The following is a 24,550-nucleotide window of genomic DNA, read 5'->3' on the forward strand; positions in this document are numbered from 1 at the left end:
CGAAACCCAAAGCTCATTAATCATTATCATTATCATACTCATGAATCATAACGCAATGCAGCCGCCCATATGGAACCTCAGAACTGAAAAATAAAACAACAAAACCTCCAGCTTTCCCTATGCTTCTGCGACTCCGCTCCGGCGTCTTTAGAGCTGCAGTTCATCCGAATCGACACCGGCCGTCGTATGCTGATTATACTCGGTATCGTGCTGAAATCGGCCATCATGTACTGACCATCCTTAGATCTTCAAACCATTACCCAGCCTCCATACAATCGAACCCAGCTTCAGTGGATTGGTATCATGTCTCCACCACCAACAGAGCAGATCGCAACGTCCCCACCCATTCAATGAAAGTAGACAAGGGCGACAGCAGCAGCGACGCACGTCCAGATTGGTTGACCTATCATGCCGCCATCAAGCCTGCCGCATACCTCCTACTCCCTCACTTATGATTCCCCTGCTCAAGCAAAGACTGCCGACGCTGGGACTTGCGTTTCTTCTCGTTCTGCATGAGCATGTTCTGCACCGAACGACTCCCGCGGGCGTTCGACTTGACCCCGTCGTCGTTCAGCAACTCCGTCAACGCGGACTTGACCATGTGATCGCATCCGCGGGTCGACTCGGCCGCTCTCGCAGCAGCAGCGTGCTCGCCGTTCTGTGCAGGCGAGTAGGACACGGAGCGTTTGACGTTGTGGATGGTGTGCAAGGTCGGCACTTTGTTGGCGGAGGCGGCAGGCTCCCTCTTCAAGGTTGCATTGGCCATCGTGTTTTTTTTTTTCGTCGGAGATGTTGTTATGTGGTTGAGGTTTGCGATAGAGATGATGTGTTATGTGGTTTGAGGCACACGATGAGAGATGACTTGGATTTGTTTGAAGTGACACCCTAGCAAACGCTGGGTTTCGTTTCAAAGATAAAGAAGTTTGACGTGAAAGGTCCGTGTCTTGAATGATCGACCCGGTTTCATTTATCATTCACTTCTTAGCATATATTCACAAGTCCGCGATCAAAGGAACTTTTGCGATTGGTGTCACTATGACGTGTGGGGATGCTGATCGTTTCCAACGAGGCTGAAAGGGAGGAAGGGAGGAGAAGTATAAGATACGAGGATATACTTCAAACCACCACCTTTGGATGGATGGCAAACAAAGAGGGAAAGCACGAAGCGAGGGTCATGCAATAAGAAGTGTCGGATTTAATCCCGCTGCAAGATGTACAGGGTAGGAAATAAAAATAAAAACTGGAGACGTACGGAATCTGCAGGGCTGGCTGGTTTGCAGCTGACTGGACCGTCTGATTCACCCGTTGGAGCTTCCCATAAGTCTTACATCATGGATGACTCTCCACCTCCACCTTCTCTCCTTCGCATCTGCCACTCTCCGCCCAGACCCTTGGTGAATATCGACCTGGGTCCGATTCAAAGTTTGGTTAAGAAAGCGCGAACTTACGAGGATTATTTCGACATTTCGTACCTTACCCCCCTGCACTGTGAAAAGTATCCCAGTTGATTGGTGGGGGCGTATCCCCGATATCATCAGCCAAGACACCCTCTTCTCCATCTCGATGGCGAAAAAAAAGAGTTTTATTGTCATGCCAACTTACTCAGTCCTAGTCCACGGTACTTTATCCGACCCCCTTGACCTTGATTTTACTCATAAGATCCACTCCACAGACGAAACCCTGGCCAAGGGAGGCAATCCAACCCGCCAATGACACGAGCCCATGCATCTTCCCACTGCTCAGTCTCCGTACTATGGATGTGCTTTTTACTTCACTGAGATTCGCTTTCTCCCCTCACCCAGATGTTCTCACTACACATGAAACCGATACTCATCCCCCCGGTCCAAGTAGACCACCTCCCCCTCGAATCCCGCCTCTTTCACCTGGGCCTTGAAATCCTCCAACGGGCTGGCGAACACGTCATAGTCGTCGAAATGGATGGGGATCGTCACCTGCGGCCGGATCAAGCGCATCAGCTCGACCCCCTGCGTCGCGTCCATCGTCACCATCATTGCTAACGGGCCCAGGGCGGGCGACGGCACCGTCGTGCCGCCCAGATGCACCAGCATCAGGTCGATCGTCTGGCCCTCGTATCGCCGCGGGATCTCCTTCAGCTCGTCGAACATCAGGGTGTCCCCGGAGATGTAGATCCGGTATCCCGGCGTGAAGTCGCCGGCGGTAGCTGTGCTACTGCTGCTGTAGCCGAGTTCGAGCATCCAGCCGTTCGTGGGGGGGATCTGGTGGCTTTACTTAGTATATGATTTGCTGAAGCAAACAGACAAAGCGACAAAGGAGAAGAAGGGATGACGACGAGGGCTGAAGATGATGATGCAGACCTACCGCGCCGACAAGCTCATTCAGCTTTTCGAGAGGCTTTGCCAGGGGGATATGCCTCCCGGGCATACCAGTCACCCGCAACCGGGGCTGTTTGTCCGGCGGGTGGTCGCCGCGGATGTCGACCAACGCTTGCTCGTACACATCCACGGATGCGACCCGGGTGAAGGAGTCGTCACCCTTGGAGGTTAGGATCGATTGCGCGTGCGGCGTGGTGATGATGGGGAGGTCCCGGCGGAGGGACTCCTCTACATGCCGATCGAAGTGGTCTCTGCATACATCGTATCAGTGTCATACCGTCTGGCTGACTTGGACAAGCGACAACTATCAAAACAGAAACGATCGCCAAGAAGTGCAGCGAAAAAACACCAAAGAACAGACCCAAAGAAGACAAAAACATACAACAGAAGGGATTCGCTGGTGGTCACCCACCCAACTACTAACCTCCCGGCGTGTGGCTTGAGTACGGCTGAGCGGACGGGAAGCCCTATTTTCCACACCCTATGGTCGTATGTGCTAGACAAACCTGTAGCTGCTAGTCTTAACGGCCGCAGCCAGTTGCTACTGAACAGGGCATAACAACCCTAGTTCCAGCAGCTTACCAGTCGTCCGACTTCCCCTCCAGCCCCAACCCCCAAATAAAACCAAGTACAGCAAGTAGAAAGCAAAAGAAAATACATACTCATGATAATGCGAAAGCAGCACCAGATCCACGCGCGGCAGATCCTCCAGATCCACCGCCGGATCCTTCGTCCGGGTTGAGGTCACCCCCGGCCCGAGATGGACGTGATCGCCTGCGTGCAGAAAGTTGGGCTATTCCCCGACCAAAATCATTAGCCACCGCAATACTGATCACTCAGCCATGCAATCGGGAATGCAGGCCACGTACATCAGTCATAATCCGAATGCCATGCCATTGTCTAGTTGAGATTAGCCAGGGTCTACCCTCGTATAATTCCTTCTCATCAGGAGGACAGAAAGGGAAGGACATACATGATGGTGGTCGCGTTCCCGACAAAGTAGATCGAAGCATTCTCCGCCCCGGGGTTGCGGGGATGAGCTTTTGTGGCTTTGGCGGCGGGGAGGCTTGTTGGGATGGAGGATGTGGTGTCGTTGTGGTGGTGATGTCGAGTTGGTGGTTCTGGGTGGGTTGGGTCGATGCTGAGGATTTTGGGGGTGGGGGTTGGCATTTTGGTTGCTCTGGATATGATATCAATCAAGTATTAAGATGGGTAGGGATTGCAGAAGGTCTGATGGGGGTTTGGGGGCAGGTGAATGCTAGCTGGAATGAATGATTGATTGATTGATAAGGAAGGGATATCTTAGTACATACAGTAGTCCGCGACAGTGATGTGGCACGGGTGACGTCAAATTTACCTAGTTCGTGGTAAATGCAGGGTCTTCCAATAGGAGCTATACGACACTACTTCTTCATAACTGAGTTCAAAGTGGCAGATGGTTCTATTCCTTTCAGGTCGTAGCGATACATATTATTTACATGCTTTGTTCTAGCGCATTGTTTCATGGAGGTTGAGACCGTCGAATCTCCTACGTCCACCGAAGGAGGGGGGAACTGGAATGAATTTGAAGATTGGGAGAGAAGACGACCAGCCCCGGAATTTTAAGATGAGTTCCGCCTGTCAACCAAGAGGCTAGCAGAATTAGATGCGCAAAATTATCACTTGGAATGAACAGTGAAGTAGAGCACGGGGAATAGATCACAACCCTTACGCCCACGCGACACGTGCCACATACGGCACCTCATGAATCTCCAGAAGAGTTCGATAGAAATAGTCATCAGTTTCCCAACGCCAGTAAATCTTGCACTCTCGGCGATGTTCGACCTCATCCGGCGTGGTAAAGGTCTCCCGTTCCTTGTCCAAGCGGTCATAGAGTCCCAAGCCGAACAATCACCAGAGACCCCACACCGACATGCCCAGCCCGTCCAATGCTGGGCGCTCCCGTTGACAATGACCCACATGACGGTATTCGATCCTCCGCATATCTGCTTGCGCATCATTGACCCGGGTCGCTCAAAGGTCCTGGCCCCACCACCATTGTACATTACCGGAGAGGTGCTTGGGCGGCTCCGGAGGCGCCCCACGGCAGTATCGCGGGACGCCACTGGCGTCTTCGAGACGAGAGGCGGGTTGTATAATTTGGCATAGTAACTGATGCTTTTGCGTTGGAATCCGGGAACCAAGCGTAGAGCCCGACCTTGTTAAGGTACTCCGGTAAGATGGCTCGCAGCCGCGTCAGAAAACTGGTCAGGCAGATGCAGGCCAGGCGCTGGATGTTGGCCGCTACACCGACCATCTCCCGCAGCGAGGCACGGGTCATTGTCGTCCTTGTGGTTTCGAGCGAGAAGTCACGGGCTAGAAAGTCGGCCAGACTCCTGTCATTGACGGAGCGCCGCCGGAGCGCCGCGCACATGTAGAAGTAATGGTCCAGTCCGGAGTTCATAACCGGATTGGCCTGTAGGACCTCCTTAACAAGGTAGATCGCATCCGATTCGGCGGGTGCATCAGGGGACTCCCCAGGCTCGAAGGGAGCGGTCACCGGCGGCGAGGCCAGAATTGAACTCTCGAGACTGATCCAGTCCGCTGTGTTTCTGACAATTATGGCCAGCAGCTCGTGCGGGAGACCCCTGAAACCGTCCATGATGGTGTATGGGCTGTACGTAGTGTATGCTCCAAAATTTGCGAAGTATGCGAATTCGAGTAATGTTATTTCACATTAGTATCCCCGGAGACCTCGGCCCCTTTTATCTCTAAACCTGATTTCCCGTACTGGGTCATGATCTGAAAGACAAAGCCATGGCTGACAGGAAATGTCGACGATCTCCAGCGGGCTGTCTTTAGCCAGAAGCCATTGTGCTCTCGTTAAAGGACTCATCTCAAGCATATATCCATATGTTTCTGAGCTCTGTGTTTCTGCCATCAACGATGTTGACTTGGAGCTGGAGTTGCCAGCCCCCTGAGACGATGATCTAAGAAGTAGTGCCAGTCAGTAACCAAGGCCTTCGCCAACTCCTTGTTTCAATGTTTCAAAGATAGTTGCCTCCCGACGCATACCCAATCTACACTTCTGGGTCATCATATACATTACCAACAGGTTAGTAAGAAACAAGGACCATGAGATGAGAGGTGAGGTGGATTCGTATTGAGCAGAGGCTTCAATCACAGCGACGGCCGCATGACGAGCTGCTTCCCTGTTTCCCTCCGCCCAAACATGCGACAAAGCCGGCTTTTAGGATTCTCCGCCGCGGCTCCTTTGCCCATCCAAATTAGGAAAGATACAATAAAGCCTTATAAAAACTGTGAAAAGCTGTTGCAAACGAGACTGCCTACACTATGTACAATGGTTCTTTCCACATCCAACCCGTCTTTGATTCCATTTCTGTTTCATCAAAACTTCCGCGCCGGAGTCCTCGCCTCAAACAACGCATCCAAGCGGGCAAAGGACAATCCCTTTGTCTCCGGCAAACAGAAGAAGCACAAGGCTGTGAGGACGAGCCCAGCGCCCAAGAATGGCAAGGCGGCTTTGGCGCCTAGATTGGCCTCGTCCGCGTTCACCAGGTAGGGGATGGCAATCGACCAGACCATGTTGCTGAGGTTGCTCGACAGTGCGGCGATGGAGGTCGTCTTGGCGCGCAGGCGCGCGGAGGAGATCTCGCCGACGATGGCCCACCCGACCGCGCCGACGGAGGCGTAGTAGAAGAGGGCCCAGATGATGCAGAAGGCGGCCAGCGCGCGGTAGTTCCACGCCTGACCCAGCCCCTCGAACCCCAGGACTGAGACGACCAGCAGACATACCAGCATGCCGGCGCAGCCGGCCAGCATCTGGCGGCGCCGGCCGACGCGTTCAATGAGCACGAAGGCGAAGAGGGCGGCGACGAGCGAGCAGAGGACCGAGATGAGGGTGATGAGGAAGGCGTTGCTGAAGCCGGAGAGCGAGAGGAAGTACGCCAGGTAGTTGCTGCAGAGCGGGTAGCCCGTCAGGATTTGCATGACGACCGGCAGGCAGGCGAGCAGGGTCCGGCGGAGATTGGTGCCCTGGAAGCACTCGCGTATGGGCACGGAAGAAGCGCTCTGCTGGGCGCGACGTTCGTGCAACAGCGTCTCCTGGATGTGGCTCAGTTCCTCGTCGAGAGCGATGTGGTCCGCGACGCGCAGCCGGGCCAATGCCTTCCGCGCATCGTCCATCCGGTCCTTGGAGACCAGATAGTAGGGGGATTCCGGGACGAAGAGGACAAAAATCCCGACGCAGAGAGCGGCCGGGCCAAATTGGGAGACCACCGCCCCCTTCCAGGACCAGGCATCACCAACATGACTGGTTCCTTCCAGCACGCAAGTCGCGATCAGCTGACCGATGATGATCCAGAATTGGAACAGTGACAGCGCCAGGCCCCGGATAGATGTTGGGGTGATCTCCGAAACATAGGTTTGAGTATTGGCCTGCATGGACCCCATCGCAGCGCCCATCAAGACTTTCGCAACGATCCACACCTTCCAGTTTGGGGAGAATAGCTCGACGAATGTCCCGGAAATCGTAAGACTACAATGGGGTGGAAGAGATGATTAGTTGCGGTTAAAATGGTCTTCAGGGAAAGGAAAGGGCGGAGCATGCATACCAAACAGTGGTAAAGAAGCCAACGCGGCGGCCGAGGGTGTCATTCAGGTAGCCGGAGCCCAGAGCAGAAGACATGGCAGATACATATTGCACAATACTCCAGACGAGTTGATAGTTGGCGGGAAGTGACCAGACTTGTTGGGCCTCATCATAGCGGCCAAAATGGTGGACAAACTCGGTGTTCGCGATGACCGAACCGATCAGCGTCAGATCGTATCCGATCAAGATTGGGGTGGTCGAGCAGGCAAATGCTGAGGTACGATGGCAGTTAGACAACCATACTACATCTGTGAGATCTAGAGTTGGAAGTGATGGATGGTACTTACCGGCTAGGCACGCACGTTTGTTAGCCTCCACAGCTCTCAGTTGGTCCTGGAATGAGCTCGACGTGACCACAGAGGTTGAACCCTCGGAGAGTTCAGCTGGTGCTACTGACTCAAGATCACTATCTTGCTTGAAATCGGCCGGTTTTTCCATGATCCAAATCCACTGCAGTTGTATTGATCAACAACGCAGGCTATATCTTATACAGATCGTGTAAGAGTTGTAGAAGAGAAAAAGAAGAGAAAGCGGAACTGCAAGACGAGCAGAATCAATTCTCTGGAAGCGTGTAGTGTGTAGTGAGTAGATGTTGGTAAGTATAGAGAGAGGCCTTGATAGGATCTGGATGGTTGGCTTCTGCATGGGGGCATTTTATACTTCCAAGTACTAGACATGTACGGAGACAGTACATACATTAGTATCACGATATGGCTAGACTGGAAGTACTACAGTAGTATAGTACACATGATCCGGGGTAAAACCCACCACCAGGGGGCGGAATTCACCTTCCGCGGTGGAGATTGCCCCTATCTCCCCGTATCTGTACGTATCTAGGCCTATCTAGTAAACATACTTACATATCCATGTATGAGTATCAAGTGCTAACTTATCTACTGCAGTGTCCACCCCCAGGTGGAGTCCTTTAGCCCTAACACTAAACATTACGTCCAGTACATACGTACTCAGGTATAAGTCATCTTCTTTTCAGCCTGACAAACAAGGGATTGATGAAAAAAGGGAAGAATAGGCGAAACCACGGACTATGATTTCCGGTACACTTACAGCCAACTCGGATGTAATATATGCCATGCTCATACAGATTTTACCCGCCTTGGAATTCCTTCATGCAGAAAAAGAAGATTAATCCGAACCCATATTCAGAACTGTTCTTAGTGTAACAGCCGATGAACAATGCGAGCATCAGTATCCGCAGCTTGCTGCTGGAGACGAAAATTGCTGGGTATAGGACCCGATCAGTATAGTGACAACGATGGCAAGGAAGAACTGGATTTAGAAGTTTTATGTCAAGCATATAATTGTCTGTTCTGCAGTCTAGTGCCGAAGGATTCTCAGGCCGCTCTAATTTGGCTTTGAGCTACTCGAACAAGGTCTTTCGTTGTTCACCTACAGAATCTATTAGCTCCAAGTCATCTCCTGACCTGCCGTCACACGTCCCACAGGCACCGCGTGGGACGCCGTCGTTCCCAGCAAAATCTCCACCTCACTAGCAGCGTCAATGATCCAACGGTTCCTACTGGTGTCAAACATGCCCAAAGACCGGTAGTCGATTTGAATCTCGACCTCCTGCGTCTCACCAGGCAGCAGTGGCCGGGATTTGGCGAAGCCACAGATCTGCTTCTTCGGCCGCCTCAGTCTCGTTGGTTCGCACGGAGAGAACCACGCAACCACAGTCTCCCGGCCTGGCAACTCGCTCCCACCGGTGTTGGTCACATGCGCAGTGACAATCAACTCGGAAGAGCCGATTGTCAAGGTGTGTGTGCTGATCGAGCCCGGCGCCACCTCGAACTCGTTGTATGAGAGGCCAAATCCGATGGGAAACAACGGTTCGATAGATAGCAGATCCCACCATCGGTAGCCGACAAATAGGCCCTCGGTGTAATAGACCTCGTCCGCCTCACCTGGAAACGATGAGTAGGCAGGACAGTCTTCGACCCGCCGCGGGAAGGTGACAGGCAGTCGACCAGAGGGGTTGACATGACCGCAGAGAACCGCCGCCGCCGCGTTGCCCAACTCCTGGCCCTGATACCAGGTGTAGAGCACAGCCTGCACGTCTTGCATCCACGGGTCCATGTTCACGGGTGTTCCGGCCTGTACGACCACAATGGTTCGCTTGCAGACAGCCGCTACACTGCGAATTAGACGCACTTGCTCGCCGGGCAGATCGAAGAACGGCACGTCTTGGCCTTCCGTCTCCCACTCTCTATCACGGCCCACAACCACGATGGCGGCAACGCAGTCCGCAGCCAGTTTGGCGGCCTCACTAGGTCGGTCCCGACGATCTTCTTCCTCGAAGCCGAGCCGGATCCCCTGAAACTGATCTTCCATTGGGTCTAGAAGATGGCAAAGCTTGGGGTTACGCTGGCGACCATGGCATTGGTAGTCGATTTGGAGCTCATAGTCATTTTCAGCCTCGAAGTCCCAGGAGCAAATTTTCTCCTCACTCCCGTATGTGAAGAAGAGATTGCCTTTCTCTTCGTAGGCCCCAGATTGCTCGAGGAGTAGAGACTCGTCAAGACTAAGCTTTGCAGGGCCAATGGAGGCGAGAGAAATGGAATGGGAGCCGGTTGTACGTGGCCGTACTTTGGCACGAAGGCGAAAGGAAAAATCTGTAGGATCCTTGACTTCGGGTGGAACGGTTCCGAAAGACATGAAATACAAATCGTCACTGATTCAAGCGTGGTTAGCAAGGTACTTTAGGTGGCATAGAAGAATCGAACTGACATGTGGGTAGTCACTACTATTTCACCATCAAATCCAACACCGTTGTACCAGTCGACAGCTGCTCCGGACATGCCAGTGTCTGGGTCCCTGGCCACCTCGCAAATGGGAAGGTATCGATTGACTTTGGCTCCTGGTAAACTGACAAACTCAGTCTGGGTTTCACGAAGTTCATGCTTCATTGAGTCGTAGACTGAAGTCCAATATTGGGCTTTGATGTAGGAACTACCTCCCCCGCCCGCGACTACCCTCTGCGCGTTGGGACCAAATATGCCGACTTTGCGGAGAGAGTCTACGGGTTTGAGTGGGAGAGCTGACGAGTTATTCTTCAGCATAACAATACCCGCAGTGGCAGCGCGAAGAAGCAAGGCCCTCTTCTCCAGCGTGTCCTCGCATCGCTCTGGGTCATCCCTAGGGTCAGCAAACCTGTTCGTCCGATGGAGAAGACGCAGGATGCGACCAGCGGACTCAGTCACTCGATCCAGGTCCACCATGCCTTGTTTAAGGGACTCCTCCAAGGCATCTCTCGAGCGCTTGGTAGGAGGCCCAGGCATCTCAAGGTCGAGGCCGTTGTTGATCGACGCGACTGTAGAAGTGGTACCTCCCCAATCGCTCATAAAGACCCCGCGCCAGTCCCATTCACCACGGGCGATTTCAATGAGCAGCTCACGGGATGCATCACAATGGTGACCATTGACCTTGTTATACGCGGTCATCATACACCAGGGGTCGGCATCACGGACGACCATCTGAAACGGCAGCAGGTAAACCTCCCTCAGAGCACGGGCAGCGACCTTGGCGTCTATTTTGAACCGCCTCGTTTCCTGATCGTTGGCTAAAACGATTGAGTATTTAGACTTGGAAAATACAAGCATACAAAGCCTTTGCGTAGTGGGAAGCGTACCAACGAAATGCTTGGGCGTGGCCCCAATGCCGCGGGACTGGATGCCCCGAACATGGGCAATGGCTAGCTTGCCAGTGAGATAGGGATCCTCACTATATGCCTCAAAGTTGCGTCCACCAAGAGGGTGTCTATGGATACAAATCGTGGGACCGAGGAGCACCGAGGCGGATTTTGTTTTGCACTTCTCTCAAGGTTTAGGTTCTGGACTTTTGGTTGACCTCATCGTCCTCAGAAAGAGACTGGCTCACCTCATCTGCCAGTAATTGTCCAATCTCATGTAGAAGGTCTGGGTCCCATGTGGCCCCAAGACTCACGCCACAGGGCAGGAAAGCCGCTGGTGTGTTCTCTCCAAAGACTTCTCCACGCGCCCCGGATGGTCCATCCGACACCTGGGGTTAAAAGCTGATGTATCAGCATTCATGGTTCAATGCTTTGATCTGACTATTTGCAGACTCGCTCACCTTGAGAGAAGGAATATCCAGGCGATCAATGGCTGCGGTCCGCCACTGGGACTGTCCCGCGATCAATGCCAATTTCTCATCCAGTGTCAAGCGAGCTAACAAGGATTCGGTGTTTAGGTCTGACATGGTGGTCTTCGTTCAAATCTCTTCCGCAAACAAGGTGTGTTCTGGTGCCTCGGCGATGAGAGGTTTCCTTATCATTTTATATCGATAACAATTATCCTCGTTGACGAGTGTGGGGAACTAGGATCGAGGCGGAATTCACATTCCGCCCGTTCGGAACACGATGCTTACCAGTCGAAAGGAATTCATATTCCCCCTGCTAACTGCACTCATTTCTGCCGTAGTGGCTGATTGGAGGTTGCAGGATGTAGATCTGATTCTGTTCTTCGCGGGAGCTCTTCGAAGACGTGACCACCTTTTAACCTCCCCCCAGCCCCAGCCCCACACGTTCGCCCTCTATACACATCCAGAAACCCGTTTTCGCAGCGCCAACAATATGGATTCCTTACCCAATAATATCATCGCCGTTGACAGTCTCTCTGCACACCAATCATGTTCATGCGTGGACGCGGAAAGCGCAAGCTCAAATTGGAAGCTTAGTTTGAAGGGCACTGAGTCGGTAGACATGCCAGATGTGCCCGGAACCCAAGAAGCCGTTGTTACCCCCGAGATAGAAGAGGATCTTAATATGAGCCTTCAAACGATCGATGTCCGCGTGCCAGCCCCCGGAGAAGTTGTTCTTCGCATACTATACTCGGGAATCTGCCGCAGTGTAAGTTCGACCAAATGATCAGACCTCGAAAATGCATCCATCCCCTTCGCCGTTCGGGTCTGCTTTGGTTTGAAATATCCCCAGCCAGAGCACAAGTGACGTTTAATACCTTTTAGGATATAACCTTTTCCGTAAGCCCTCAATGGCCTACATCAAAGCACCACCATATCGCGGGCCATGAAGGCATCGGACGAGTCGTCAGCTGCTCCGATCCATCCTTGCTGGGCCGTCTGTACGGTATTCGTTATCTAGGCTCGCACTGTCAATCCTGCACATATTGTCTGCGAGGTCTACCAACCTCATGCCCCTTCCAGCTGAACGTCCCCATCCAGATTTCAGGGACTTTTCAGCACTTCGCCACGATTCCTATCTCCTGTCTCGTTCCCTTGCCGAAGAACCTCTTTGACGGGAGCAGCAGCATTGATCCTGCCCTGTACACAAGCGCCCTGTGCTCGGGATCAACGGCGTTGGTGTCACTGCGGGCGGCCAGGATTTCTCCCGGAGATGTAGTCGTCGTGGTTGGCGTTCTGGGGGCGATAGGCCATTTGACGGGAATGCTGGCGAAGCAGGTTCAGCGAGCACGAGTGATCGGCGTAGACCTCGCCGCCAAAACCCGTGCAGTGACTCAAGAACATCAAGATTACCAAGATTACTGCGACACTTTGCTCGGAGCGCCGGAGTCTTATGAGGAGGGTGAGACCTGGCAAGGCTTCCATGAGAGGCTGCTTCGGGCGTGTGCGCAACTCCGCCGTGGCCATGGTCGTAATGGTGGTGTCGCACGTGCTGCTGAGGCGGTGATTGTCACGAGCAGCTCGGTTTCTTCCTTTCAACGGCTGGATGAGTATGTTTGTGATGGGGGCACGATAGTCTGCGCTGGGTAAGACACCTCTCCATCCTTCCCAAGAATCCCAAATAATAGCTTGCTCAAGGGCTCACAAATCATCTCGTCTCTTCGCAGAGTACCCAAAGGACGCAGCAACATGATGTCACTTCCAATTCACTCGGTTGTTGAGCGAAACTTGTACCTGGCTGGGAATCTCATGGGTGGCCATCGTGAGGCATTGGAAGTGATGGAATATATTCGAAGCGGCCAAATCATGCCCCGCATCACCAAACTGGCGCTCAAAGAAGTACCCGAACAAATGCAGCGTATGGCCGATAACCAGACCATCGGCAAGCTAGTGGTATATATGTGAAAAAGATCAGAAAACATCTTACTGCCCCTAGCGGAAAACCAGGGTAGGACAAGAAAAGAAAGAACAAAAGTCAGGGGGAAAACGACATCGTAAACCTCTGATAGTATTCAATAGATTTCCATGAATGAGCTCCCCGGAATGATCCCTACTACTACTAATAGAATCCCCACAAGTCCGGGGGTGTAGACGAACCCATTGCTGCCAAAAAGCCAAGATCATGGGGTAAGTCCGACAAAAGTTCCTCGAATGTCAGATTGGTATGCACTGTCGCGTCCATATCCAGACAGGATGGCTGCTGCTGCCCCGCGCATTGGTCCCATTGGGACGATCCGTTGGCCGCCGCTTCTGCAGTGATATTGATTGGAGTATTGAACTCAGGCTCTCCTACGGCGTCGTCGCAATCGATCGCAGTCAGGCTATCACGCGGTGAAGGAATCGCTTCTATGTTTCGTAAGCCTCTTGTGGGCGATATTCCTTGATGATCACGATCCTTGAGGAGACAGCGCAGCTCGTGCCAGTATTTTGTGGCTGTTGTCCATGAAACCCCGAGTTCACGCAAGGTCGATAAGCATGATCTGATCCACTTGCTTCTTATGTCGGGTTCAATCCTTGGTTCCTCGTGATAATGATGATGGTCATCTAAAATCAGGAAGAGCGCCGCAGATAACGTACAGTGCATAGCTGTGATGGGACTCTGCCGGAACCCTCCAAAGATCTTTCGGTAATGCTCACCCAGCAGACAGATGTCTCGGGAAGCCTCCACGCACAGGGACGACGCTTTCCTCGTTATGTCTGCAGCGGCTGCCGTTGCAACTGGGATGCCGGGCATCGTCCGGTTTTCGGAGGCCGCGGCGGCTGTGCGGAACGGCGACGACGACTTGGACAAGAACGGCTTGGCAAGGATGATGATTGACGTGTTGTAAACCATATGAAGTATGAGGATGTGCGGCATGATCGGACTATTACTGCCCCTACTACTTGCCCGTTTCCATTGTAGCGCCACGGGTAGGTGATATTTCCAGCTTTTGAGCTCGAGCAGACAGGAGTCAAAGAATGTGGTTCTCTGAATACCAGGCGGCAATTTTTCCGGAGCGTAGCTTTATTATCGTTAGTTTGCGCACCTCAGTCCCGGAAGAGGCGCGCGGAAAGTTGTTCTCTCGGAGGGAGGTAGGTACTGACAGTTTCATAAGTATCTTTCCAAGGATCTGGCAGTGGGTGGACAGGGAATGGAGAAGCATTGAAAGCATCTGCGTGGGCGTGGAATTGTCCGACGCAGCTCCTGACAGGGGCAATTCCACCGAGGATTGGGAGTCCTAACACTCAATCACTCCTGTGAGCAAATTCGGAAGGGGTCGAAGGGCGAGGAGAAGTAAGACCCCATACCAACATGGTGCAGACACGCCCGGTGTAGCTTGCCCAAAGTTTATCGGTACAGTAGAGAGCCCAATATATCTGCCTGCGGAGCTTGATCTCCACCTCAGGAAATCGATGAGTCCTTTCCAGAGTCGCAGAATCTAGATTCAGTCCCATATCCAGCGCCAAGCGGATGGCCATCCCATGGCGAAGCCAGCCCTTAGAGTCAGACCCGATTGCCTCAACCAAACAATAGATTTCAGCTTCCAAACAAGGCGGAGAGGGCGAAGAATAGCTCGAAGAGCTGCTAATCACTTACAACGTAAAATATGGCCATGATACCAAGAGACTGGATGGTAGTGATACTTGGGGACCGGAGATCAAAATGCAGCAGTACTTCGGCAACTTCCAAGAGACTTTCGCCTGCAGTGTTCGGGTCGTCCGGCGTGGAGCGCACCTCCAGTCTTTCCGAGTAGCGAGCGCCCATAGCAAGTATACAATGAAGCAGCAATGGACTACAATATCGCCCCTCCTGGCGCAAGCTCTGTCGAAAAAGTCGCTCATCCACAAGCTGAAGCCACGGTTGCTCCCACTGGAAATAGAGTGCAATGAGATGTTCTTGTAGCTCCTCGGCGATAGGGGGGACTAAATCAGGGTCCTGAAGGAACCGGTTCATGCCCGAGCGAAGTGAGGAGCGTGGTAAAGAGCCTAGTTCGGAGTTGCTGTGCACTGCAACAGCAAAAGCAGAGAAGCGTGGTCATGCTCGTCAGTCATCACCCAGACGGATCTCGATTAAAGACATACAAGGAGTTGATTGCAGTAATTCCACCCGCCCACTGCTGGAACCGAAAAAGCGCACCTCCTCTTCATCGCCGTCCTTGTCGTTCGAACCGTAATGCCCATTTGCGCACAGTGCTCCATCGGTCTCCTCTTCTCTCGACTGTTGTTGGGAGTAGGAGGAGATCGGTGGAAAATGCCCAGCCTTGAGCTGAGCGATAGACGAGTCAATATCAATGGAATGAAGCCATAACACCTGCTCGAGTTGCTGGATGCGCGCCTGAAGCTGCATCACTAGCGATTTCGGCGCCGTGCCGCGGTTGTCATCTTGGGTGTTAAACACGCATTCCAAGCCACGGTTCAGACACCGAGCACACAAAGGCTTGCGACCATCACACTATAGAGCAGTGAGCTGACTTTGCTGTCGTCCTCCCGCACTGCATGTTGCATGGTTTGTCTGTGAGGCTATACCTTTGCTCTTCGACGCCGACATTCTTGACAAGCTTGTGCCGCATATTGAGATCGGGCCGTGGTCGATCGTTTCCTTGAGCAGTGCTGCCGGCGATTTGCTTCCATCGACATTCTCTTCAATATGTCTCACTTAGTCTTGAGCTTTTGAATCGGTTGCAATGCTGGGGTGAGTGGGGACTCCGCTGTTGAAAGGATGGAGAGCGACAGGGAGGAAATTCGCTAATCGATAACGGGGCGAGTTGATAAATGTCGATAGGAATTCATATTCCGGGCTCGGCGGCGAGTTAAAAACCATGGGCCAGTATTTAACCTTCCCTCTTCTAAAAATCACTTGGAGCACGTACTGCAAAATTTATTGCTCACAAGACACAGTCCTCCATTCTCTCGATTCAGCTCAGTACATTAAGAAACTGCTGTTCATCGTCATGTCCCACCTCAAGTTCTACGCATACGAAGGCCATGGAGTGCGCCAACAGAAGGTGTTCAGCTACAGCCAAGCCGTCCGTATCGGAGACCGTATCGAATGCTCAGGCCAAGGTAAGGATAAGATTCTCAAATCTGCTTCTCCAGGTACGAGACACTCTTGCTGATCCAGAAGATCGAAGGTGGCTGGGATCCCAAGACAGGAGAGTTTGCGAAAGAGATCAATGCTCAGATTGACCTCGCCTTCTCCAACGTAGAGCTCTGCCTCAAGGACGCTGGAGGCAAAGGCTGGTCCCAGGTGTACCGGGTCAATTCATACCATGTGCCCATCAATAACGAAGCATTGGATGCAATGGTTCGCAACTTCAAGGAGTATATGCCAGACCATGAGCCGCTCTGGACCTGCGTTGGGGTTACTCGTCTGGGCGAAGACGACATGCGCGTGGAGATCGAGGTAGTGGCCCACGACCCTGAAGGTGCCAAGGTTGCTGGCAGTGTGCAGTAGTCGCCAGTTCCATACCTCTCTATGGTACTGTATCTTAAACCTGTATTTAAGCCTGTCATAGAATCCAATTGTAAAGTAGTAAAGAAGGATATCTCGCTTTCTACCTGTGGAATCAGTCATATTCCATTTCCTTCGGCCAATGACGCATGGGGGGCATTTTATTGCTCACTGGCTCAACGAGAATGTGTAGCTCGAGGCAAGGCTCAACGCTGCATTCCGATGTCTTCCACTTGCTGCCTTCGACGTCTGCTGGAACCAGGAATTTGCTACGGAGACGCATCCTCCCTTCTCGCCGCGGGCTCTGTCGAATCTGCTTTTAGGCCAATAAGGCGTTCAGGAAAGGCTGTCCATAGATCGATGTTCGCAGCCCAAGACATTGTTGAAAGTCTTCTGACCATAGCGGTCAGGTTATGTTCAGCAATAAATATCCGATATGCCAGTAGGTTCGCAACGGTGCCGGGCAAAACAGGTAAAATACATACACAGTATTCTGAAAACTTTAAATATTTATATAAACTGAAAATATCATCTATACGCTTGAAGAACGGTCTAATCATGGCGATTCCGGATCCCAATGCTTCCATGGGATGACAAAAACCGCACGTAAGGAAAGTATGTGTCGATGTCTAAAGGTCTAAGCGGTGACGTTGTATAGAGAGGACATTGCCTGTGGAGGTTTCGTTAGCTTTCACCTGTCCTGCACACGCCCCAGAGAAGTCGAACTTACCGCAGCCTGCTTAGGCTCAATGAAGAGCGCCTTCGCCTCTACCAGGACTTTCGGCTCCTTGCCATCTTCTGGTAGAGTTTCGATGCGCGCCTCCACCCAGGCCTTGCGACCCTCTACCTTGACCGTCTCTGCTCGCAGCGCGACGTAGTTACCCGCCATTGCGGGAAGGCGGTAGTCGAGGTTCAGGTTGGCGGTGACGCCGACGCGGTTCGGCAGTGCGGGGAAGCAGCAGCGGCCCATGGCCTCGTCCAGCAAGGTGGCCAGGAGACCGCCGTGCACGATTCCGGGATGCCCGCAGAGGCTGGGACCAAGGTAGAGCAGAGATACCAGGCTCTTCCCGCCCTCCTCGCAGAAAACCAACGGCGGCACGACGATCATCTCTGGCCCGGCCAGCGTTCCGCCCGTGAGACTGCGCGCGCGCATCTGTGCTGGCATCTTTAAGTGTGGGCGAGATTCGGTGAAGGCGGGGTCCTCGCGCAGCGAGACGGCCAGTGAATGATTGCGAATATAGTCGTCTACTTCCTTGGTGAATTCATCGCCGGGGATGAAGGCGGAGAGGGTCTCCTCGTCGGTGCTTAGTCGGAGGTCCATCATGCCCGAGGCGGTCTTCAAGGTCTGGTAGGATCCTCCGGCGATGAAGGCAAAAACGGCGAGTGACGTGAAGCCAAGGAAGCGGCGGAGACGAGATCGAGGAGGGGGAGGAGTGGCTGTATGGTTCGCAAAGAGATGCATAAGGTTAGTTCGGCTGTTCTTTCATGTTGGTCGCATGGACGGGACGAACCTGTGGAAGAATATGCCCGACACGATGGTTTCGGAGCCGGGGAGAAGCGACAAACTCGTAAAGATGCGCGGTTTGAAGCTGCGGCAGGCAGACGAGAAGAAGATAAAGAGCGAAGAGGTTGTTGGACACTGCTGAGGATCGTAGTGGATCCCAGGCGAACTGTTGGGACCTGAGGCATGGCGGCGAGACTCTGCAAAAAAGCAGCGCGGCAGGGGCAACAGAGAAAGGGGAAGCGGGTGGTCTGGGAAAGAAAGCCGCACTGGATCCCTCGGACCGAACCAAGAACCCAATTTACTGGATTGGTGAAGACTATCGCGGTGAGAGTTGCGGATCCATCGAGAGTCCGCGAGACAGTGGCACTGGAACTGGAACACGATCAGAAAAAGAGACCCGCCGCCGCCAAATCCACTCCAGAAGCTCCGCCCACCCGCCCTGCTGATTGGTGCGGCGCAGCAGCAGGAGCCGAGGCTCATCGCTCTCGGAGGTTAAAGTATCGTAGTATAATCTCATCATCTCTCGGGAATTTTTGTTGAATTTTCGTGGCTGAAAGCTGAAAAGAATGGGGAAATGGTAGTTTGAGATAATGAGAGTCGTGGGAGGAGCTGAGGTAGCTAAAGTACCGTAGTGATTGTGAATGGAAATGTTTAGCTGTTTTGCAGTCACAAAGTCACTGGACCGTGGCTTGGTCTGTAGTACAGGCACAGTCCAGTACAACCCACATGTCAATGCTCTTGTACTGGACTGTACACAATGAGCCTCTCCCTCCATTCGTTCCACCCCCAACGACCAGTACTATTATTCTACCGTCATTAATTCCCTCTCAATGCCTTTGATGGATTGTACGACATCCCTCGAATTTATTATGGCTGGTCAGAATTTAAACGGCACCTCGAACGGTGCCCCCCCTGCAAGGTGATTCGCGCTTCTCTGCGGGAAGTGTGACTAGCAACTTCGCCGTGCACAATCACATTAACTCTCATCAGACCGATGGAGCTACAATGATTACATTGCATTCATGACCCTGTCAAGGCTGCCAGGGGCATTATGCTGGACCGGCAAGATGTTCGCCCAGCTCTTTTTGTGGCAGGGGCAATCACCGCGCCCCTTGACAGTCCGCGCCTGCATACCAGAGCGATTGTTCGTCTCGGCTTCCAGCTCGCCCACACGCGCGCCTTATCCCTCGTTTCGTTCTTCCTATCGCACTCACGATGGCCGTTTGGAGTTCTATCTCGCTCCTCTTGACTCTGCCTGTCGTTCTGGGCTCGTCTGACCCTACCTCGGCAGCAATTGATGACTACGATGTCCTGCAATACATCAATCCTCTCATTGGGAGTGCCAATGGAGGTATTTCCGCCATCCTGCCCTTCTCTGTCTTGGGAGCATAGTTCTGATAATATCAATTTAGGAAACGTCTTCGCAGGTGCGACAATTCCCTATGGCATGGCCAAAGCCGTAGCCGATACAGATTCGCAAAACAATCAAGGGGGCTTTGCGTTTGACGGGAGTCGTATCACCGGCTTCTCCAGTCTGCACGACTCAGGCACCGGCGGCCAGCCCTCTCTCGGGAACTTTCCTCTTTTTCCTTATACAACGTGCCAGAATGACGACGTCAATGGCTGCGTCTACCCAAAGAAGGAGCGAAAGACGGCCTATGACCCCGCTTCCGTCAAATCAAGTCCGGGATATTTTGGCTTGACAATGAGCTCTGGGATTCAGGTGGATATGACTACGACTCATCATGTGTCTCTGTTCCGTTTCCGATTTCCCGCCAACGCCAATATATCGTCGAGTCCTCTCATCTTGCTGGATCTTTCGGACTTGTCCGACACGCGCCAAGATAATGGGACTATTTCCGTCGATGCCACGACAGGACGCATGACTGGCTCTGCGCGATTCTTACCAAGCTTTGGAAGTGGCTCTTATGTGCCATACTTCTGTGCTGATTACCAGAGCGCGGCTGAAATTCGAGACACTGGTATCTTTGTAGATGCGCGGGCCAGTAGTGATGTCAAGAACCTAACAATCTCGCGCAGTATAAATGGCTACCCTCTGCCGGTATGTAGCTTCAATTACTATTGAGTACTCTAATGACCAGTTTTAGGGCGGTGCTTTTGTACGCTTCAAGGCAACATCTGAAATCGCAGTCCAAGCCCGCGTGGGCCTAAGTTTTATCAGTAGCGAGCAGGCTTGTCACAATGCAGAGACTGAAATACCCGACTTTGACTTCGATGAGACCCGTGCGGCAGCCGTGGGTAAGTGGACAGAGAAGATGGCACCGATCAGGGTATCCAGAAACGAGGTGAACGCATCTACTTTGACCAATTTCTACAGTGGGATCTACAGGACTATGGTCAACCCTCAAGATTACACCGGAGAGAATCCGTTATGGGAAAGTGAGGAGCCATACTTTGACTCTTTCTACTGGTAAGCATGCCATTTTGGCATAGGTTTCTTTTCTAACGTGTGCAGCCTTTGGGATTCCTTCCGATCTCAGCTTCCATTCCTGACAATATTTGACCCTGCATCGTTAACTCGGATGGTTCGTTCCCTGATTGATACGCAACGACATCTTGGATGGCTACCTGACTGTCGCATGTCACTCTGCAAAGGTATGTATTCATGGGATGAGGCGCAATCGGTGCTAATTGATGTGCAGGCTACACGCAGGGAGGCTCCAATGCAGATGTTGTGCTTGCAGATGCATATGTCAAGAACATTAGCAACGGGATTGACTGGGAAGCCGGGTATACAGCGGTGCAGAAAGATGCGGAAGAAGAGCCGTTTGATTGGTCCAACGAAGGCCGGGGAGGGTTGCAAAGCTGGAAGGCACTGAACTACATCCCCGTGGAGGACTTTGACTACATTGGCTTCGGAACCCTGACAAGAAGTATATCCCGCACGCTAGAATATGCCTACAATGACTTCACCATCGCACAAATGGCTCGAGGGATGGGCAAGACGAGCGATGCGGAAAAGTACGAAAGGACTGCGAGATATTGGCAGAACCTCTTCCGTGCAGATCAGGCCTCATTTCTCAACGGCACGGATACTGGCTTCAAGGGTTTCTTTCAGCCGAAATACTTGAACGGCACATGGGGATACCAGGTTTGTATACCTACAACACGCTACCAACATTCGCCAATAGCCTTTCGATATGGCAGACTAATACCTGGCTTAGGACCCATTAACATGTTCTAACATCGACACAAGCGGCCGATCCTGCTCCCTGCAGAACAACGCCGCGGAGACCTTTGAATCCAGCATCTGGGAATATCAATTGTTAGTCAAACTCTCGCTTTGAATATTTTCCTCAACGGTTCAACAAGCACTAACACGAACCACGAGGCAGCTTCGTCCCCCACGACATGTCCACCCTCATTACCCTCCTCGGCGGTCCCGACGCCTTCACTCGCCGCCTCGACTATCTTCACGACCGCGGCATCACCTACATCGGCAATGAGCCCGCCTTCCTGACCGTCTTCCAGTACCATTATGCCGGCCGGCCGGGCAAATCCACCGCGCGCGCCCACACCTACATCCCGGCCTTCTTCAACCCGACGCCCACGGGCCTGCCGGGCAACGACGACTCGGGTGCCATGGGCTCGTTCGTGGCCATGACGATGATGGGCCTGTTCCCCAACCCCGGCCAGAACGTGTATCTAATCACGGCCCCGTTCTTTGAAAGCGTCAACATCACCTCCCCGCTCACGGGCAAGACGGCCCGCGTGCGCACGGTGGACTTCGATCCGAGCTACCAGGCGGTATACATTCAGTCGGCGACGTTGGATGGACAACCGTACACGAAAAGCTACGTGGGGCACGATTTCTTCACCGAGGGGAGAGAATTGGTTCTCTGGCTGGGGAGGAATGAGAGTTCTTGGGGCCAGGGCGTCGGGGACCTGCCACCATCGTTGGGCACGGAGGGGGATGCGACGTTGAACTTCCGGTATGAGTAGAGGGACTCTCGCTCTTTCTCCCTCGGCCTGTGCATGTGGGTGGCAACGGGTACAGTAAATAGGCACAGTGCAACGGATGTAGGTCATCAGTGATGGGAAGGGTAGGATAGCGTGGAGATGGTATGTATGTGGCAGTATAGGTACTCAGCACGTATGACTTGTCCACCTTTGCCATGAGGATTTGGACTGCTAAAGCTGCTACCACTTAACAAAGTGGATTGCTGCAGAAATCCAGCAATTTTCCCTTTCCACTTTAGGTCCAACTTGGCGCTGTTTTTTTTTGCTTGCCAAGCAGTCCAAAGTATAAAAAAGTATAGAAGTATATATTCTAAATAATTGTTAAGTAATCCTAGATTACTTTAAATGTAAAAACCGAAAAAAAGTAACTATTACTTTAAAAGCTTATCTAAGCTTTGCTAGTACTGGTTATATAATTTATTTAAAATGTATATTAAAGTATAATAGGATTCTATTATCTTTAGAAATCTAAAGATTGTTATAGCCCTCAGTGTAAGGTGGCGACCTTACAGTGCCTGCCTCAGGCAGTCAAATACTCAACTAGGACCAATGGGTCCGCAGTTAGGCCTATTCATGGAATGAATAGGGACTGCAGGTAATGTTGGCCGAATGGCTATTGTTCTTGAATGAATCCCATTGTTCCTCTCTTACAATAAGAACTTATACTGTACTATAAGTACTATAACAGAAAATAAATTAAACCAGCTAGTATACTCTACTGCAAGTCTTTTAAAACTTTTCTATTTACTAAAGTATTTATAGAGTATAATAGAATCTGCAAGCTAAAAGTAGAGGGGCTTAATACTATAAGCTAATATAGTTTTAATTATATATAATCTCTGCAGGCCCCTTCATATACTAAAAGCAAAATATTATTTATTTTCTAATTACCCTAAATTCTTATAGAGTATACTATATAGGTCTATTAAAAAAATCTTATAATAGCAGCAGTTAAAACCTCGGCTATTATATTAAAGATTTCCGGTAAGATGACTTTTAGATTTGGGCTTCGGGTCGCTCTGATAGTTGTCTTTATCACGGCTGACAGGAAGGGGGATAGTCTGGTGGAGGTAATTGAGAAGTCGATATTGAATCGATGCCATGTGCAGATGCCGATAGTTAGGGTTTGATGTCGGATCTTTCGGTCTGAGCCTCCAACAGTGGTGGAGATCACATTACTCATGATGCAGATGTAGTTTAGGAATTCTTTTTACTTTCTGCCTATATGCTTTGCTGGCCTTCTGTTCTGTGATGGTAGGGATGGGCAGCTTTCATTGTTTCCACTATCTGGACCACTATCTGGAGCTTCCAACATTGTTGACACCTGGCGTGACACTCAAGCATACAGATCCTGGAGATTGAGGCAGCGAAGGAGGAGAGAGAGAAATGGTAGCACTTGAACTCTCGATATTAAATCCTACGCCACAGCCTTGGACAACTTGCTTAAGTCCTGCTCTCATGTTCTGACTCGAGGTGCAGAGTGCTGACTCTTAGCGGCAGGGTTTTGCAACGGATAAGCACTAACTGGGGCTTGAATGAAGGTAACCTTACCTCGTGTAGGTACGAAGCATCAAGGGGCTGACAGAAAAACGAGAGAACGACAGGCTGGGACCTACTGATAAACCACCCCTTCGGTCCGAGGCATGTCGACCTTCCCACTCGTAAAGCTGCAATGGCCGACAGGGCCAGCCGTCACCGGTACCGCACCCCATTGAACCGCCACAAGCGACATATCATCCTCCTCCTCCTCCTCACCAAACACATCCCCACTACCCGGCCTATTGTTATCCTCCCGGTCGACATTGGGATCGAATCTGGGATGACACGCTGCCGCAATGGCCAGACTGCAACTCCCCGCGACGGGCATCAGCGACTCCAAGCGCCGCCGACCAAGGCCCGCAATGCCGGCAAAAAGCGCCGTCCCGACCACAATACTGCTCACGATCCCCACCGCGGACCAGCTGCAGGTGATAAAGTCGGAGGTGGGGTCGCGCAGCCCATCGGTGCCCCACGCTTCGATCCCGACCACGAACGGGCTCTGCGAGATGAGCCAATGCAGGAGCGTAGAGGCGACCATGAGGGGGATCGCGTAGCGGTAGGGGATCGAGAGGAAGTAGTTAGACCGCTGTGCGTTCCGTGGATTGCTCGAGACGCGAAGCCCCTTGCGCTCGTGGGTGTAGCCGCTCCATTCGGCGGCCAGTGTCCATGCATCCTTCACACGGGATGGAAGGCATAGGTAGGCTTGAAGCTGGGTCTGAAGTAGAAGTCATGCAGCTGAAGCAATCTTTCAACTCAGCCATATCACATCACATTACATCAGAGTTAGACTAACCTAAATAGACAGAGAAGGAGGAGGAGGAGTAGTAGTAGTAGTAGTAGTAGTAGTAGTAGTAGTAGTAGTAGTAGTAGTAGTAGTAGTAGTAGTAGTAGTAGTAGTAGTAGTAGTAGTAGTAGTA

The 24,550-nt window shown here is 52.1% G+C and overlaps 10 protein-coding genes across 10 annotated transcripts; 3 read left to right on the top strand and 7 right to left on the bottom strand.

The window, feature by feature from the left end:
- Nucleotides 1-445: 445 nt before the first annotated feature.
- Nucleotides 446-766, bottom strand: BO82DRAFT_360311 (uncharacterized protein; the record flags this gene model as incomplete). The annotated part of the gene is made up of 1 exon (XM_025636760.1): nt 446-766. One exon carries the CDS (start codon nt 764-766, stop codon nt 446-448), a length of 321 nt encoding a protein of 106 aa, XP_025497416.1.
- An 800-nt stretch (nt 767-1,566) lies between these two features.
- Nucleotides 1,567-3,589, bottom strand: BO82DRAFT_349739 (MBL fold metallo-hydrolase). The gene is made up of 5 exons (XM_025633949.1): nt 3,328-3,589; nt 3,224-3,254; nt 3,017-3,147; nt 2,341-2,605; nt 1,567-2,237 (listed from the first exon to the last, which is right to left on the bottom strand). The coding sequence occupies exons 1-5, from the start codon at nt 3,522-3,524 to the stop codon at nt 1,812-1,814; spliced, it is 1,050 nt and encodes a 349-aa protein (XP_025497417.1). The 5' UTR covers nt 3,525-3,589; the 3' UTR covers nt 1,567-1,811.
- A 727-nt stretch (nt 3,590-4,316) lies between these two features.
- Nucleotides 4,317-5,235, bottom strand: BO82DRAFT_408390 (uncharacterized protein). Its single transcript, XM_025639687.1, has one exon. The coding sequence runs from the start codon at nt 4,993-4,995 to the stop codon at nt 4,399-4,401; it is 597 nt and encodes a 198-aa protein (XP_025497418.1). The 5' UTR covers nt 4,996-5,235; the 3' UTR covers nt 4,317-4,398.
- Nucleotides 5,236-5,741: 506 nt separating this feature from the next.
- BO82DRAFT_370459 (maltose permease) lies at nt 5,742-7,443 on the bottom strand (the record flags this gene model as incomplete). The annotated part of the gene is made up of 3 exons (XM_025637212.1): nt 5,742-6,891; nt 6,968-7,217; nt 7,293-7,443. The coding sequence occupies 3 exons, from the start codon at nt 7,441-7,443 to the stop codon at nt 5,742-5,744; spliced, it is 1,551 nt and encodes a 516-aa protein (XP_025497419.1).
- A 981-nt stretch (nt 7,444-8,424) lies between these two features.
- Nucleotides 8,425-11,238, bottom strand: BO82DRAFT_388236 (beta-glucosidase; the record flags this gene model as incomplete). Its single annotated transcript, XM_025638369.1, has 5 exons — nt 8,425-9,694; nt 9,751-10,582; nt 10,652-10,832; nt 10,900-11,040; nt 11,113-11,238. The coding sequence occupies 5 exons, from the start codon at nt 11,236-11,238 to the stop codon at nt 8,425-8,427; spliced, it is 2,550 nt and encodes an 849-aa protein (XP_025497420.1).
- Nucleotides 11,239-11,611: 373 nt separating this feature from the next.
- BO82DRAFT_408402 (GroES-like protein) lies at nt 11,612-13,083 on the top strand (the record flags this gene model as incomplete). The annotated part of the gene is made up of 3 exons (XM_025639688.1): nt 11,612-11,887; nt 12,004-12,728; nt 12,807-13,083. The coding sequence occupies 3 exons, from the start codon at nt 11,612-11,614 to the stop codon at nt 13,081-13,083; spliced, it is 1,278 nt and encodes a 425-aa protein (XP_025497421.1).
- Nucleotides 13,084-13,267: 184 nt separating this feature from the next.
- BO82DRAFT_299418 (fungal specific transcription factor domain-containing protein) lies at nt 13,268-15,565 on the bottom strand (the record flags this gene model as incomplete). The annotated part of the gene is made up of 5 exons (XM_025632020.1): nt 15,241-15,565; nt 14,756-15,144; nt 14,467-14,676; nt 14,263-14,396; nt 13,268-14,180 (listed from the first exon to the last, which is right to left on the bottom strand). Coding segments are annotated over exons 1-5 (1,911 nt in total), but the record flags the coding sequence as incomplete, so codon positions are not given.
- A 544-nt stretch (nt 15,566-16,109) lies between these two features.
- BO82DRAFT_324672 (RidA family protein) lies at nt 16,110-16,612 on the top strand (the record flags this gene model as incomplete). Its single annotated transcript, XM_025632834.1, has 2 exons — nt 16,110-16,221; nt 16,290-16,612. 2 exons carry the CDS (start codon nt 16,110-16,112, stop codon nt 16,610-16,612), a joined length of 435 nt encoding a protein of 144 aa, XP_025497423.1.
- A 634-nt stretch (nt 16,613-17,246) lies between these two features.
- Nucleotides 17,247-18,298, bottom strand: BO82DRAFT_397141 (PaaI family thioesterase; the record flags this gene model as incomplete). Its single annotated transcript, XM_025638902.1, has 3 exons — nt 17,247-17,279; nt 17,340-18,046; nt 18,121-18,298. 3 exons carry the CDS (start codon nt 18,296-18,298, stop codon nt 17,247-17,249), a joined length of 918 nt encoding a protein of 305 aa, XP_025497424.1.
- A 672-nt stretch (nt 18,299-18,970) lies between these two features.
- Nucleotides 18,971-22,346, top strand: BO82DRAFT_379791 (glycoside hydrolase family 92 protein). The gene is made up of 7 exons (XM_025637707.1): nt 18,971-19,464; nt 19,526-20,175; nt 20,222-20,544; nt 20,590-20,729; nt 20,777-21,225; nt 21,299-21,399; nt 21,470-22,346. Exons 1-7 carry the CDS (start codon nt 19,329-19,331, stop codon nt 22,074-22,076), a joined length of 2,406 nt encoding a protein of 801 aa, XP_025497425.1. The 5' UTR covers nt 18,971-19,328; the 3' UTR covers nt 22,077-22,346.
- Nucleotides 22,347-24,550: the final 2,204 nt, after the last annotated feature.

The sequence above is a fragment of the Aspergillus uvarum genome (assembly GCF_003184745.1).
Source record: "Aspergillus uvarum CBS 121591 unplaced genomic scaffold BO82scaffold_1, whole genome shotgun sequence".
Lineage (NCBI taxonomy): Eukaryota > Fungi > Ascomycota > Eurotiomycetes > Eurotiales > Aspergillaceae > Aspergillus > Aspergillus uvarum.